Raw genomic sequence first — 13,988 nt, 5'->3', positions numbered from 1 at the left:
ATCTATTTATTTTCTTTGAGTTACTAAGAATTGATTTGTTAATCGCTTTACAATCCCGTAATATTATTTTTATCGACATCCATTCTTAGGTATTAAATTGAAATTGGATATGTTATCGTGGTTTGATTTTGGCGAAATTCGATAATTAAAACGGTAAAATCAACAATGCATTATTTCACGAATTACCCGGTGCAATTTAATTTTTAAATCAATATTATCATTTTATTATCTCCTTGACATTGGTATTTATTGATTTTAGTTTGTCCTCTAAATAAATATTACTTAATCTATTACGCCTTTCCTCGGATATAAACACTTAAAAATCAATATTTTGATATTTATCTAAATTTTTTAATCATTCCATTATTTGTAACAAGTAAGTTTAAATTATTGGGAATTCAACCAAAACGGAAAAGGAATCAAAAAACCTCTATTGATTGGATCAAGTTTTCGATATTTTGGGGACATCTTATTCAACATCTCAAGTCTCACCATGTTGTTGGAATTACGTCGTAATTGTCTCTATATTTTTTTTGTAGTGTACCCTGATGAAGATAAGAGTATATTTATCGAAAGCTTGGTCCAATTAAAGGAGGTTTTTTGATTCCTTCCCCGTTTTGGTTGAATTCCCAATAATTTAAACTTCTTAACATTGTACAACCAGTACTTCCACCTTTCATTATTTGTAACGTACAAAATGGAAAAATGCGCAATATTGTATTCCAGATTTTTTAATTCAGATTTATCCTTCACCGTTTAGCCAGCTCAGTTGGAGCAAAGTAATACTCTCATCGTGGCAAAACTTTTTTTGACAATAGTTGGTCAAAAAATGTTACACCTTTAGTTAACACTTGAACGCACAGAAATGCAACCTCATAAGTTACAATAATGTAATATAAGTTCAAATTAATAACAACTTTTTAAGGTTCCAAACATGTTTTTGATGAAATCAAATTAATGGATGTACTTGATATGCTGGGTGTCTTGCTGGCGATCCGTGATGTCACACCTTCAATAGATATTGTTGGTGTCAAGATTTTTGGCTTGAATGGCCGTATATGGCTTATATACCTCCATCCACTTCTGTTGAAGTCTTTGAGACATTTTTGGAGCGGCTCCAAACATTGATCTATCTTGCCAATGACCCTATTATGGTTTTGGGTGACTTTAATGTTCTAGTGTCTAGTGTTACTCTAGTTTTATTTGTTATTCAGCGCTTTTATTGAGCTATAACTGATACTGATAGACTTTTTTAGGACTGTATGTAGACTTAATTGTGTCCCTGTATTATAATCAGATTCATTAACAATAAAATCAGAAATCACTTCACAATTATTAACCGCTAATATACCTTTTCGGCTTGATTGCCATTCATTATATCTACAGGGTGTCCAAATTTCAATGGATTTGCAGGGTATCTCAGTTATTATGAAAGATAGAAAGTTGCGGCTTTCACGAACTTGAGCTACTTTTTTGTGAAACTTACAATGGCGCAAACCAAATTTTCATAGCCCCCTTTGTTTTTAATATACAGGGAGTGTTTCAAAATTTACGATTTTCAGACACCTCCTGTATCTCGGCTATCCGGAAACGTAAAAACGGGTTCTAATAGATTTTTTCACGTAGAATCCAATGGTGCACGTAGAATTTTTCTAGTCATCACGGTTTTTGAATTATAAAGAGTTAAGTATTTTAGAAGTTGAGTATTCAGTATTTGAGTTGTGTTTATTACTCAAAAACCGTGATGACAAGAAAAATTCTACGTCCACCATTGAATTCCACGTGAAAAAAATCTATTAGAACCCTTTTTTACTAAGTTTCCGGATAGCCGAGATACAGGAAGATATCAAAAACGAAGAGGGCTATGAAAATTTGGTTTGCGCCATTGTAAGTTTCACAAAAAAGTAGCTCAGGTTCGCGAAAGCCGCAACTTTTTATCTTTCATAATAACTGAGATATCCTGCAAACCCATCGAAATTTGGACACCCTGTGCAATACTATTTTTCCATTTTGATATATTCATATATCTTACAATTGTTATCATTACTATATATCTATTATTTTTTGTATATTACTAGATTTGTATTTTTTTTTGTATTCCTGTAATTGGGTGGAGACCTGTTGGAATAAAGTATTTATTATTATTATTATATGCTAAACTCCACAAAATTACCTTATACAGGGTGTCCGCCGGGAAGGTATACTTTGTTTGTTTATAATTTTTGATTAAATGAAAGAGAATGGATCTTATATTGATAAATGTTTTATTTAATGTCGGCAATTATGTATGGAATACAATATCAGATAAATGTCTGCCTTTGTTAGCCTCACAAATGCGAGCCCTTTTGAGCACATTTTTCATTACATTCTCATGGGCAAAAGCTCATGAGAATGTAATGCTCGATGTTACAGCTCGTCATGGGCGAGCTGTAACATCCTATTGGCATATGTACGGCGGCGTAAATGGTCTTCTGGAAGACGCTCTTGTGCCAACTGAATCTTAAATGGAAATAAATGCAAATCCTTGTGCAAAATTGTGGCCAAAGTTGTTCTTTGAAGACCAAGCTCTTGAGCACGGCGTCGAATTGAGGTTGATGGATTGTTTTGATCACTTTCTTGAGCAGCAGTAATGTTTTCAGCCGATCTTGCAGAAAGTCCAAGATAGATCTTGTTGTTTTCTTGTGGTCCATGCTTGGGCCTATCTCTGTTTTCGAACGTAACTTTCTCATCGTCACAGTAATCGATGATTGATTTTGATAAAATGTTTTAACGATTAAAACACGTTGGTTTACCGAATATTTTTCCATAATAAATTTGCCACGTCTCACACAGGCGAATTTTTTAAAAATTTTGGCCAAAATTGGTAAAATTGAAGGAATAAGATTGAAAATGCAATTATTGCTATTTGATTAAGTAAACCCCAAGGTGCCTTGAAACACCTTCTTTATAATTATTGTAACAATCGCCGCCAAAATATTTTAGTTGTCAATTGATTGTTTAGTAAACAGTTATCACCTAGATAAAACGTCGGTAAAAATTGTGGTTTTTAATTAATTTTTTCCTTTACACTTTTTTTATGTATTTCGAAAATTTATCATAGAACTTATTGCTGGCGGTAAGTAGAATGGTATAATATACAGAAAGCAACAATTCGGTTATTAGTTTTTTTGTAATATTGTTTGATTACATCATATGTTCAAATTGAGAAAATAATTTATTTTACGATATTTAGATGGGCAAAAAAAAATTGTTTAACATTGTTCAAAAGTAATATTGTATACGTGTTGTAGTATAAGGCCTGCGATTGTAGATTTTGCTAGAAATTCTTGCGGTATTTTGCGGTTTTACCTTAAAATAAATTTTTATTGTAGGTGTGTATAAAGTTCGGAAAAAAATCATAATTCTGTTATGTGCTGTTTATTTGGGGAGCGCATTTGCAGTTAGAAAATAAACATAAAGGGATACTTTTTCACCATTAAATTGATATAATATAGGTGTCCACAAAAAAGTTTCTAACCAAAATTACAATTTATTTTCTGAAACACTAATTAATTTTAGTATGAGATGTTAGCGTTCTAAAGTTAATAATTTTAGAAAGAAATTAAAAAATTGAATTGACACACTGAGTTTTCGGTAAAATATTAAAAGTTGTTATTGTGTCAATTCAATTTATTATTTGCAAGATTTTTTCTTGAAAATTATTAACCATAAGTCTTATACAGGGATGGTCCGTTACTAATGATGGACACAGAGCAACAGTGAATTCCTTACATAAAATCATTACGATTTAACCCAATTTATCTTAGTCCACTTGTTAATAATAACGAAGATACAGATGGGTAAAGTTTATACAGGCTGCGGCGAAACTCCCTCCCTAATTTGAAGGTTGAATAAAAAACAGATGGTACAAATTAACGAAACTGTATTAACACGAATGGAATCTACCGAATGGGAAGTTACGTTATTATGTTTTCCTTCGTTATCAATGCATTGCCGAATGCGAGTTCGGAAGTTACCATTATTGGAGTGCACAAAACCCTCGGGAACTCCATGAAAAGCGTCTGCATAGACGTGTTACCGTGTGGTGAGTGACAAACAGTGTCGGGATCATCGGCCGGTACTTTTTTGAAGAAGGAGGAGTGGCAGTGACTGTTCACTCGGATCGATATATTCAAATGCTTCAAACTTTTATTGCACCACTATTCAATGCGATACAGATTCAACAGGATGTGTGGCTTCAGCAGGACTGGGTCACTGCTCACACAAGCAGGAGATCTCTTCAAGAACTGAGACAGCTGTTTCCAGAACGCTTCATGTCTTTGCGCGAACATCCACCAGCCAGTACGATCTCCAGACCTTATTCCCTGTGATTTTTTTGTATGGGGGTTTCTTAAGACTGAAGTTTACAAACATCATCCGAGGACTCTACCAGCCCTACGACAAACGATTCAAGAAGAGGTTGCTCGTATTCCTCAAGAAATGTTGATTAGAGTAATGGCGAACTTCCGAACTCGCATTCGGCAATGCATTGATAACGAAGGAAAACACTTGAGCGATATACTGTTCAAAAAGAGGAACTTGTAAAACATATAACGTAACTTCCCAGATTGACCAAATAATAGTATATTGTTTTATATGGAAGAGAAGCAGTGCTTTTTATGGCGTGGTCTGTCGCTTAGCGACGAACGCAGTGAGTCGCTAATGACAGATGAGCCGTTAAAATTGTGGCGTGTCCGACAGTTTGCCGGACGAACGAAGTGAGTCCGGCAATGACGGACCAGCCACAAACGAATCTGCTTCTCTTCCGAATAAAACATAGTATTTTTTCTTCAAACGTTGCAAATAATACGGCGCTAAAGTGAAATGTTCTTCAACGTTATGGCGCTAAAGTGAAATTTACTTTAGCGCCATAACGCTGAAGTACTTTTTTGCTATGTTGATCTTAGCAACCGTCGTTATGCAACAATGACTTACTTCTACCGCGAGTAAACACGACAACAAAGTTGTCATTTAATGACGTTTGAAGAAAAAATCATTTTTAACGATAACTAATGTTTACTGAGCATAATTAAATTTTGCAAAGTGCCCTTAAACAGTGATTATCTTGGAAACGGAGAACTTTAGAGAAGATTGGTAGGTATACCAAACTTATGTAAAAATGTCTGAAAAACTGTTTTAAGTTGTGTGAGTTGCAAAAATTTTAACGATGATTAATGCACTCCAATAATATACAACCAATCAGAGTAACGATCGTTTAAAATTTCGACCAATAACGTGAATTTCTAAGTGGATAAAAGTTACCTAGGTTTTTCAACTGAATAAATCACACGTGATATTTTATAACTGATTAAAACGCGACTACCATATATATACTTTTGTTTACGTCACATTTTTGACAACTATAATTAAGTCAAAAATAGTTAATAAATAATTAAAAATTGTTGATAAATCGTGCAATTGTCGTGTATTAATCTCCCTAAAATACGCTCGAGCTTGATTTTAAATCAGGATAATTTTATTTTTAATTCACTCAAGTTTTGTTACCCTTTGGAAATAACTCTCAATCAAAATCAGAAGATAAAATCGCTCCAGCTAAAGCTGTCGCGATTTTATCATGCTTTTGATTTCGAGTTATTTCCATGGTAACAAAACTTTCGTGTAAAAATAAAATTATCCGATTAAAAGTCAAGCTCTTGTGTATTTACCCCCGAAAAATATATATCTACTTGAAAGGGGTTTTTTAAGGCAGGCAGCGCCATCTGAACGATAAATCAAAACTAATACCAAATTATTATTTATCGTCTTAAAAAATGGTAATATACCAATTTTCATGGCCATAATGTAAAAGAAAACAAAATTATTAAAGAAAAGCGAAGATAACGTATTAACTTTAATCATCTGTATTTTACTAGCATAAGTTGGGTTAAATCGTGACAATTTAATGTAAGGAATTCCCTGTTCCTCTGTGTTTCATTAGTAACGGACCACCCTGTATATAAAAATATAGGTAGATACAATTAAGTAAAATAGCAGTTTATCATAAAATACTTTATCCTTGTTAATTGTATAGATATTTTTTAATTTCCACCAATTTTGAAGTAAAAAATTGACAAAAATATCTTTTTGGCCAAGATTTTTAACTAATTCGCTTCTGTGCGTCTCTACTTCACGACTGCCAAATATGAACTGTCAAGACTAATGTTTACCAAAATGGCGGCAAAACAAAGTAGTATACCTTTCCGGCGGACACCCGGTAGTTTAATACGGCAAGTTAAGGTGATATACACACAATAAAAGAAAAATTAAAGTACACTACGATACCATTGAGGATATCCTTGTTTCCCGTTTTGCAAAACGTAAAAAAAAACAATATGACGATTTCAAAGAGCTTCAAAGATGCAAGCTGGAGCTGAAAGGTAATGATCATAATGTCATTGAACAGGTTGTCTAGTATCTTAGAGTCTAAATTTGAAGCAGTCACAACGTAAGGAGACACAAAACCATGCGATAAAGACCTTATAGATCGCAAGGTGAATCAGGCAAGCATTTTGAAGAAGAAAATATATATAAGTAGAGAGGACAGTCAAAGTATACAAGACTAGTGCTAACCTACGGAACAGAGAGCGGTGTAGAAACATAGAGAAGAACAAAGCAGAAACTAAGGGAAACTAGGATCGATCATAGGATGTTCTTTACAAGACCGATAAACAAACAAGACTATATAAGGAAGATGCAACATACTTACAGGACATTAGCAAGTGAGCTTAGGAAAGAAAGCGCAAATGGGTCAACATGTGAGCAAAATGGAAGACCGAATAACTAAAAATAAGAAAAAAATAGAAGTCATAATCTAAGAACAAGAAGAAGTGTTTTTTTCAAAACAACATTTTAGTAAATGGTTCACGAAACGTCTGTTTTATACATTTATATTTAAGTCCGCTCATAAAAGAAGTTCTCTCTTTATAAAAAAAAAAATGTTACATTTCGTTTTTTTTCTAACCCATAGATTTAATACTCCACTTGAGAAGATTTAAAACAGACTTTTTGAATAAACAGATCAATTTTAGTTTAATAGAGAATGATGAAGACACGTGAAAATTACGCTTAAATTCACGTGCCTCAGATTCGTTGACCTTTTAAAGGTCAGTCTAACGTTTAATGTGACGTAAGTGTCAGAATAACATATTAATCGTAATTGTTAAATTGTTTCTTTTTTGTTTGACTTTAATTTATTTTATATTTAATTTATTTATACTGTTGTTTATAATTGGTTAGAAAAACCTTTAAAAAAGAATTAAATAGGTTTTTTATTGAAAATTAAACATCCGGCTCACCTTGAGAAAAAATTTAAAATACAATAAAGTCTTTATTAATTTTTTGAATTTTGTAATTATATACTAGAATTTGCTAGTTGAAATAGTTGGTACACTTGGAAAATCACTAGAATCTTCGACGCATGTTCCATTCGTTACCCCCATAAAGAGAGTTGTTTTCCTGCGTCAGTTCGCCGACTAACTCTGTCCAGAATGCACCTCCCAGTTTCCACTAAATCTTGTCCTTTATCGATTATCTCTCCTTCATGGACTGTTTTTCTCAAACACGCCATAAATTACAACGTTTAAACATCCCAGTATAAATATTAGTGTAAACTCGCATTTTTTTCTAAAATTACATAAATATAGTGAAATTGAAACACCATGGAAGGTAACGATAAATTGAAATAAAAAAAGACTAGTTCACTTGTTGCTAAAGTAGGTTTAAAAAATGTATTGAAGTTGTGTAAGACATTTTCTAGAATAATTAATAAAATTTTTATATAACAATATATTATAAATATTTAAAACTGTATTATATGAATTTGAGTATTTCTGATAATTCATTTTCAAGGTCGTATTATGGCTTTGTCTACATAATTAACTATATTGACGTTAACGATTATTTCATCGATCTCTTTCTAAAAAGATTAAAATTTATTGTTTTTGGTTAGTTCATTGAAATAAAATATGTTGGCTGTATAAAAAAATCTAATACTAAATTTCTTTTTTAAAGGAATCCCAATTTCAACGGGAATGTCTTCATCAATGGAATTCCTTAAGCAGACGGAAGGTGACCTGTTCTTTAACGATGAGGCGCTGCAGGAGGACAACCTTTCGGCACTGAACATGATGAGAAAAAATCGTCATTTCTGTGACGTTATTCTTCACGTATGTGCACTGACTGTAAACGGTGGCGATTTCCAATATTCGAAAAACCATATAATAATTTCAAAATCAATAATTAAATAAAAAAAAAATAAATAAAAATATGGTTGGTCGAAATTTGTTGGAAATTTGTTATAGTTATAGTCAGAGACACTACTGGGTGCCGTGTTCATCATAAATGAAATATTTTTGACCAGTAGTGAGTAGCTTTTAGCATTTCTTGTAATTTATTTTAACAAAAATGAAACATGCGGTTGTCGCTATATGAAAATTGGTGCGTGTTTGTATAAGTTAAAATATTATTTTTATTTTTTTGAATATACGATTTTTGTCGTATTTATATTAGCTACTTACTACAGAATCAACACTTTAAAAAATCAATTCGAATCAATATTCATCGAAATTAATTAAATATTGATTCTAATTTTTAATCCTTTTAAATTAAGTTCGCCCAAAATTTATAAATACGATAAAAACATCCAAAATTAATAAATCTGTGTAATTACAGAAACGTTCGCAAACGCACGAATAAAGCGAAAAAAGCTTAGGTAATACATTCGCCAGTCGGCATACTTCTTTGTATGTGTCTAAAAAGCGAAGAACGTTTTAATTTTTTTACTATTTTTACAGAGGCAACGTGAATTATAGGTTATTGACGGTAACCTCTTTTCTTTTTTATTTTGTCCTTTTATTTTTTCTTTTAATAATCGTCCCGATTTATACGTTCTATTTATGAAAACGCAGCGTTTATCAATATTTCACAAGCTTTTTATTCCACAGATTGGTACAGTTGAAATACACGCCCATCGCGCCATACTCGCCAGCGTATCTCCGTATCTCTTCGAATTATTCTCCACGGATCATGAAAAACGGATCGAAAACATCGTTACTTACAAACTTAATGGGGGATTTGATAAATCTGCCTTTCAAATCTTGGTTGATTATGCTTACACGGGACACCTCCAGGTTCCTACAAATCAAGTAAGAATATTTTATATCTTATGACCTCAAATAAATTACTTTATGAATAATTTAGGTAAAAGCGGTGTATATTGCGTCGTGTCATTTAAAAATCGATCGCGTTGCGAGGAAATGCGCCCAATACTTAATAAACCATCTCTCTGTTGAGAATTGCATAGAAATTCGTTCGTTACCAGGAATAGCAAAAAATAAAGAATTTATACATCAAGTTGATAATTTCATTGCTAACAATGTAAGAATTAACATGTTTTAATCTTCAAGAATTAAACAAAATTCTTTTATAGTTTGATCAAATAAATCAAAGTTCTTACCTTATTAATCTTTATTGCGCAAGAATTGAAGTTTTAAACCAAACCAAAGAAGAAATGTCTTTGGTAAATTCCAGCTCTTTATGTCGTCTTGTACTCGAATGGATCAGAAGGCAAATAACCGAAGATAATTTAAGTCTCGCCACTCTTTCAGAAAATACCTTCATGCTTTATTTAGCCATAGATAATTCTCTTCAAGATTGTAACAGCCTACCAAACGGTAACTAATCGTTAACTTAATTATTATAACTAACTCGAAATTATTTCAAATAATTTAAAGGTGATGTTTGCAATACGGAAATCGTACAAGACTACAAAAAGCTCTCTTCGAAAAACGTTGGTTCAGCCAACAAAATCAAGCGGAAACAATTAAGTCAGCCCAGTAAGCCGCGCGTGTTGATTTATTCCCGGGAAATCGGCGAAGAATTAGAATCGGAAATGGAGCCGCATTGGACGTTGATCGCAACATCAAAAGTTGCGGAACACAGCTATGTCGCATTGGTAACGTTAGCTGGAAAATTAGCTAAGCTTTCGATTCAGTTGAGGCTTAATATCCCAACAACGCCATCCCCGGTTGCTACACCAGAAGCCAACAAGAATTCCAACGAGGATAAACCTGATTTATACTACACTTTGGCTAATATGTCTTGCCCTAGGTGTGGCGTTGGTTGCGGTAATCTCAACAATACTTTAATTGTGTGCGGTGAGCTGCTTTTAATTTTACTAATAATCAATTTTTTTTTTTTGAGTATATACAGGGTGTGTCAAATGTCTGGAATATAGCCAATAACTCAGACATTTGTGGTTTTAAAGAGAAATGTTTCAAATAAAATTTTTTTTATTGATTGTGGCGCATTTTTTGACTATATTTGCTTGTTTACATTGTTTCGTTGCTATAGCAACCAACATTGTTATTTTAAATGGGATGCATATATTTTTTTTGCATACTTTTGTTCCTCTATGTGATGAATGATGAACATATTAAATCATATAGTTGTATAAGAAAAAAATGAGAGAAAAAATGCGTTTTTTGAATGTCAAATCAGCTAATTACAATCAAAGTAGGCGCCGAAATAACGCCGTTGACAGCTTTAAATGTCAAAAAAATTACAGCTGCAACAATTATCAATAATTAATAATGTATGGTCAATTTGTAACTGTCTTTGGCCATCAACTTTTTGAAAGGTTTTTAACACTTCCGATGTTAAAATTTTTTTTTTAATATTTTGGACACAAATTACACAATCCACAGTAGTGTAATTTGTGTATCCGGGTAAATATTATTGAACAGTGCGAACACAACTTCACTTTGAGCGCGTTTTCTATAACCTGCATCGTACCCATACATTATTAACCCTTCCTATGTAAACCTGGGTATTTCCTGTCCAAATTACAACTGTTTAGGCAAATAATTTCTTCATTTCATATAAAAAAATATGCATGCAAAAGTGAATTTTTCGATAATTTTATGATTGATTTATCAAGTTGAAGGTTTCGAGCATCATCATGAATTGTTTATACAATTTTTTGAGTGCATTAAAAGGATGAAAAAAACGGTCAGACCCGAAACACCCACATTTACAGACGGAAGGTGCTAAAAAACCGTTTACAGACGAAGGGTTAATATTTGGATTCTTTGTCGTTCGCTTAATTGCGCCATATTTGTTTAAACTGTCAGTTTTTTGACATTTAAAGCGTCATTTCGGCGCCTACTTTGATTGTAATTAGCAGATTTAAGACTTTCAAAAAACGCATTTTTTCTCGATTTTTTTCTTACACAACCATATAATTTGATATGTTCATCATATAGAGGGACTTATCCTTTATCAAAGTATGCAAAATAATATATGCATCCCGTTTAAAATAACAACGTTGGTTGCCATAGCAACGAAACAAAAACAATACAAACAAGCAAATATCGCCAGAAAATGCACCATGATTAATAAAAAAACTTGTATTTGAAACATTTTTCTTTAAAACCACGAATGGCGAAGTTATTGGTTATATTCCAGACATTTGACACACCCTGTATAAAGCTTTTTTTACATTTCACGTAGTTTTTTTTGAGTTTCATATATAATTTTAATGTTTTTAATATTATGTTTTACTGGTGTCTACAATCGTATCCTTTCTAAGGTGATAAGGATATATTTAAACTCGAGAGATTTTTTTTTAAGATCATGTTAAACTCTTTAATATTAAATGTCATTTTGAATGTTGAGAAAAACTCACTCTACAATATTCTCATCTTTGCTCCTTCTACGCGAAATATCCAAGAAGATCAATCTGTTTCGTCTGCAGTATTATTCTAAGTAATCAAAGCGAATTATTATAACAATAAATAAAGTTTCCATAAACAGTGTAAACTTCAAAATTCTTCATGTTTCGTAATCATATCCTTATCACTATTGTTATTGTTATTAAACAACGAAGGGGCCTTGTACAAGTGAACTCATTTCATGGTTTTATAATAAGATGTTTATTACTATTTACAACAATAAAATTATTAAAATTATGGCGGAGAAACTAGAAGTTACATTGTTACATTTAGTTAGGATTTATGATGTTCCTACCCAACAATTATAAACCTGGAGCGCTGAGGTTTGTCTTCAAATACAAGTACAATTTATGATATTTATATAGTTTCCCATATTTCTGGTGGGTTTTATGACCCTCAGAAACAGTAGTGGTAGTAATTATCACCCGGAAAAGTACCTGGACGTGATTTATGATAGGACCTCCTAGAGCAGCGTTTCTCAATCTTTTTAGACCTGCGGACCTGTAGAATTTGTCCAAAAATTGCGCGGACCGGTCAATTATATTGAACAAAAAGGTATTAATGAACTACTATTATAATTAAAAGGAAAATGAATATAGGTCAACTTCTCACTCGCTTGTTTTTTTTACTCGATACTAGTTTCGGCTTATAAAGCCATCATCAGTCGAATCTATGATTAAAAAGGATTACAAATTTGTTTTCTCCTTGAACATTTTTTTGTTTTTTATATAAAATACTTACAGTCAAGTTGAAAAACTGCTTTTCTTAAATTAATTTAAATTCTCTAAATTATAAAACAACACAGATACACGAACTTATAAACGTACAATTAAAACGTGTGTAACTTCCTTTTTTATTATATTTTAAATTAAAAACACTTAAACAGTATTTCGAGTACTAATTATTGTTTACATTCGAAAAATACAAATTTTACATAAATTGTTATATTTTCACACAAACTAATGGTATTTAAGTTTTTAAATATTACGTTTTTGTAATTTAATAATATAAAACTTGTTAACAAACTTTGTTTAGAATTACTTCAGGAACAGTGTTTGTTAATACAATTTTTTGCTAACTTGAAATTTTAATTTCTCTCTGAATAGTATGGTATCAAAATTAATTATCTCGATAATTATTGTTTTTATCAAAAAATGTTTTAAATAAAATTTATTTCAATTTCGATTTTGAATCAATTATCTTAATAAAAAATTTTTACAACTCTATTAATTAAGCATCTAAGTGTAATTATGTGTAAAAATGGAAAATTATTATTTTGAGGTTATCTCCTTAATTATTGATTAAATCAAAAAAAATTGTTGATAAAGTTTGTTTAGAATTGCTTCAGGTACAATTTTTGTTAACACAATTTTTTTCTAACTTGAAATTTTAATTTCCCACTGAACAGTATGCTTCAAAAATTAATATTTTTGAGGTTATATCCTTATTGTTGATGTAATCAAAAAAAGTTGTTAACAAAATTTGTTTAGAATTACTTCAGGAACAATGTTTGTTAATACAATTTTTTGCTAACTTGAAATTTTAATTTCCCTCTGAATAGTATGCTATCAAAATTAATTATCTCAATAATTATTGTTTTTATCAAAAAATGTTTTAAATAAAATTTGTTTCAATTTCGATTTTGAATCAATTATCTTAATAAAAAATTTTTATACCTCTATTAATTAACCATCTAAGTGTAATTATGTATAAAAATGGAAAAATTATTATTTTGAGGTTATCTCCTTAATTATTGATTAAATCAAAAAAAATTGTAGACAAAGTTTGTTTAGAATTGCTTCAGGTACAATTTTTGTTAACACAATTATTTTCTTACTTGAAATTTTAATTTCCCACTGAATAGTATGCTTCAAAAATTAATATTTTTGAGGTTATTTCCTTATTGTTGATGTAATCAAAAAAAGTTGTTAACAAAATTTGTTTAGAATTACTTCAGGAACAGTGTTTGTTAATACAATTTTTTGCTAACTTGAAATTTTAATTTCCCTCTGAATAGTATGCTATCAAAATTAATTATCTCGATAATTATTGTTTTTATCAAAAAATGTTTTAAATAAAATTTGTTTCAATTTCGATTTTGAATCAATTATCTTAACAAAAAATTTTTACATCTCTATTAATTAACCATCTAAGTGTAATTATGTGTAAAAATGGAAAAATTATTATTTTGAGGTTATCTCCTTAATTATTGATTAAATC

General features: G+C 31.1%; 1 protein-coding gene across 3 annotated transcripts in view; it reads left to right on the top strand.

The window, feature by feature from the left end:
• LOC111424427 (influenza virus NS1A-binding protein homolog) overlaps positions 1-13,988 on the top strand; it is a 28,815-nt gene that overhangs the window by 8,569 nt on the left and 6,258 nt on the right. For 2 of the 3 annotated variants that reach the window (XM_023057947.2, XM_071198105.1), the window contains 5 exons: positions 8,050-8,204; positions 8,982-9,182; positions 9,238-9,414; positions 9,467-9,710; positions 9,771-10,193. In XM_023057947.2, coding sequence (XP_022913715.1) covers positions 8,050-8,204; positions 8,982-9,182; positions 9,238-9,414; positions 9,467-9,710; positions 9,771-10,193 — 1,200 coding nt within the window. Of the gene's footprint in view, positions 1-7,502; positions 7,705-8,049; positions 8,205-8,981; positions 9,183-9,237; positions 9,415-9,466; positions 9,711-9,770; positions 10,194-13,988 lie in introns of those variants that run through there. The other variant, XM_023057948.2, reaches the window with a different exon arrangement.

This window comes from Onthophagus taurus, chromosome 7, assembly GCF_036711975.1.
Source record: "Onthophagus taurus isolate NC chromosome 7, IU_Otau_3.0, whole genome shotgun sequence".
Classification (NCBI taxonomy): domain Eukaryota; kingdom Metazoa; phylum Arthropoda; class Insecta; order Coleoptera; family Scarabaeidae; genus Onthophagus; species Onthophagus taurus.
This window is presented reverse-complemented; position numbering and strand designations above follow the sequence as displayed.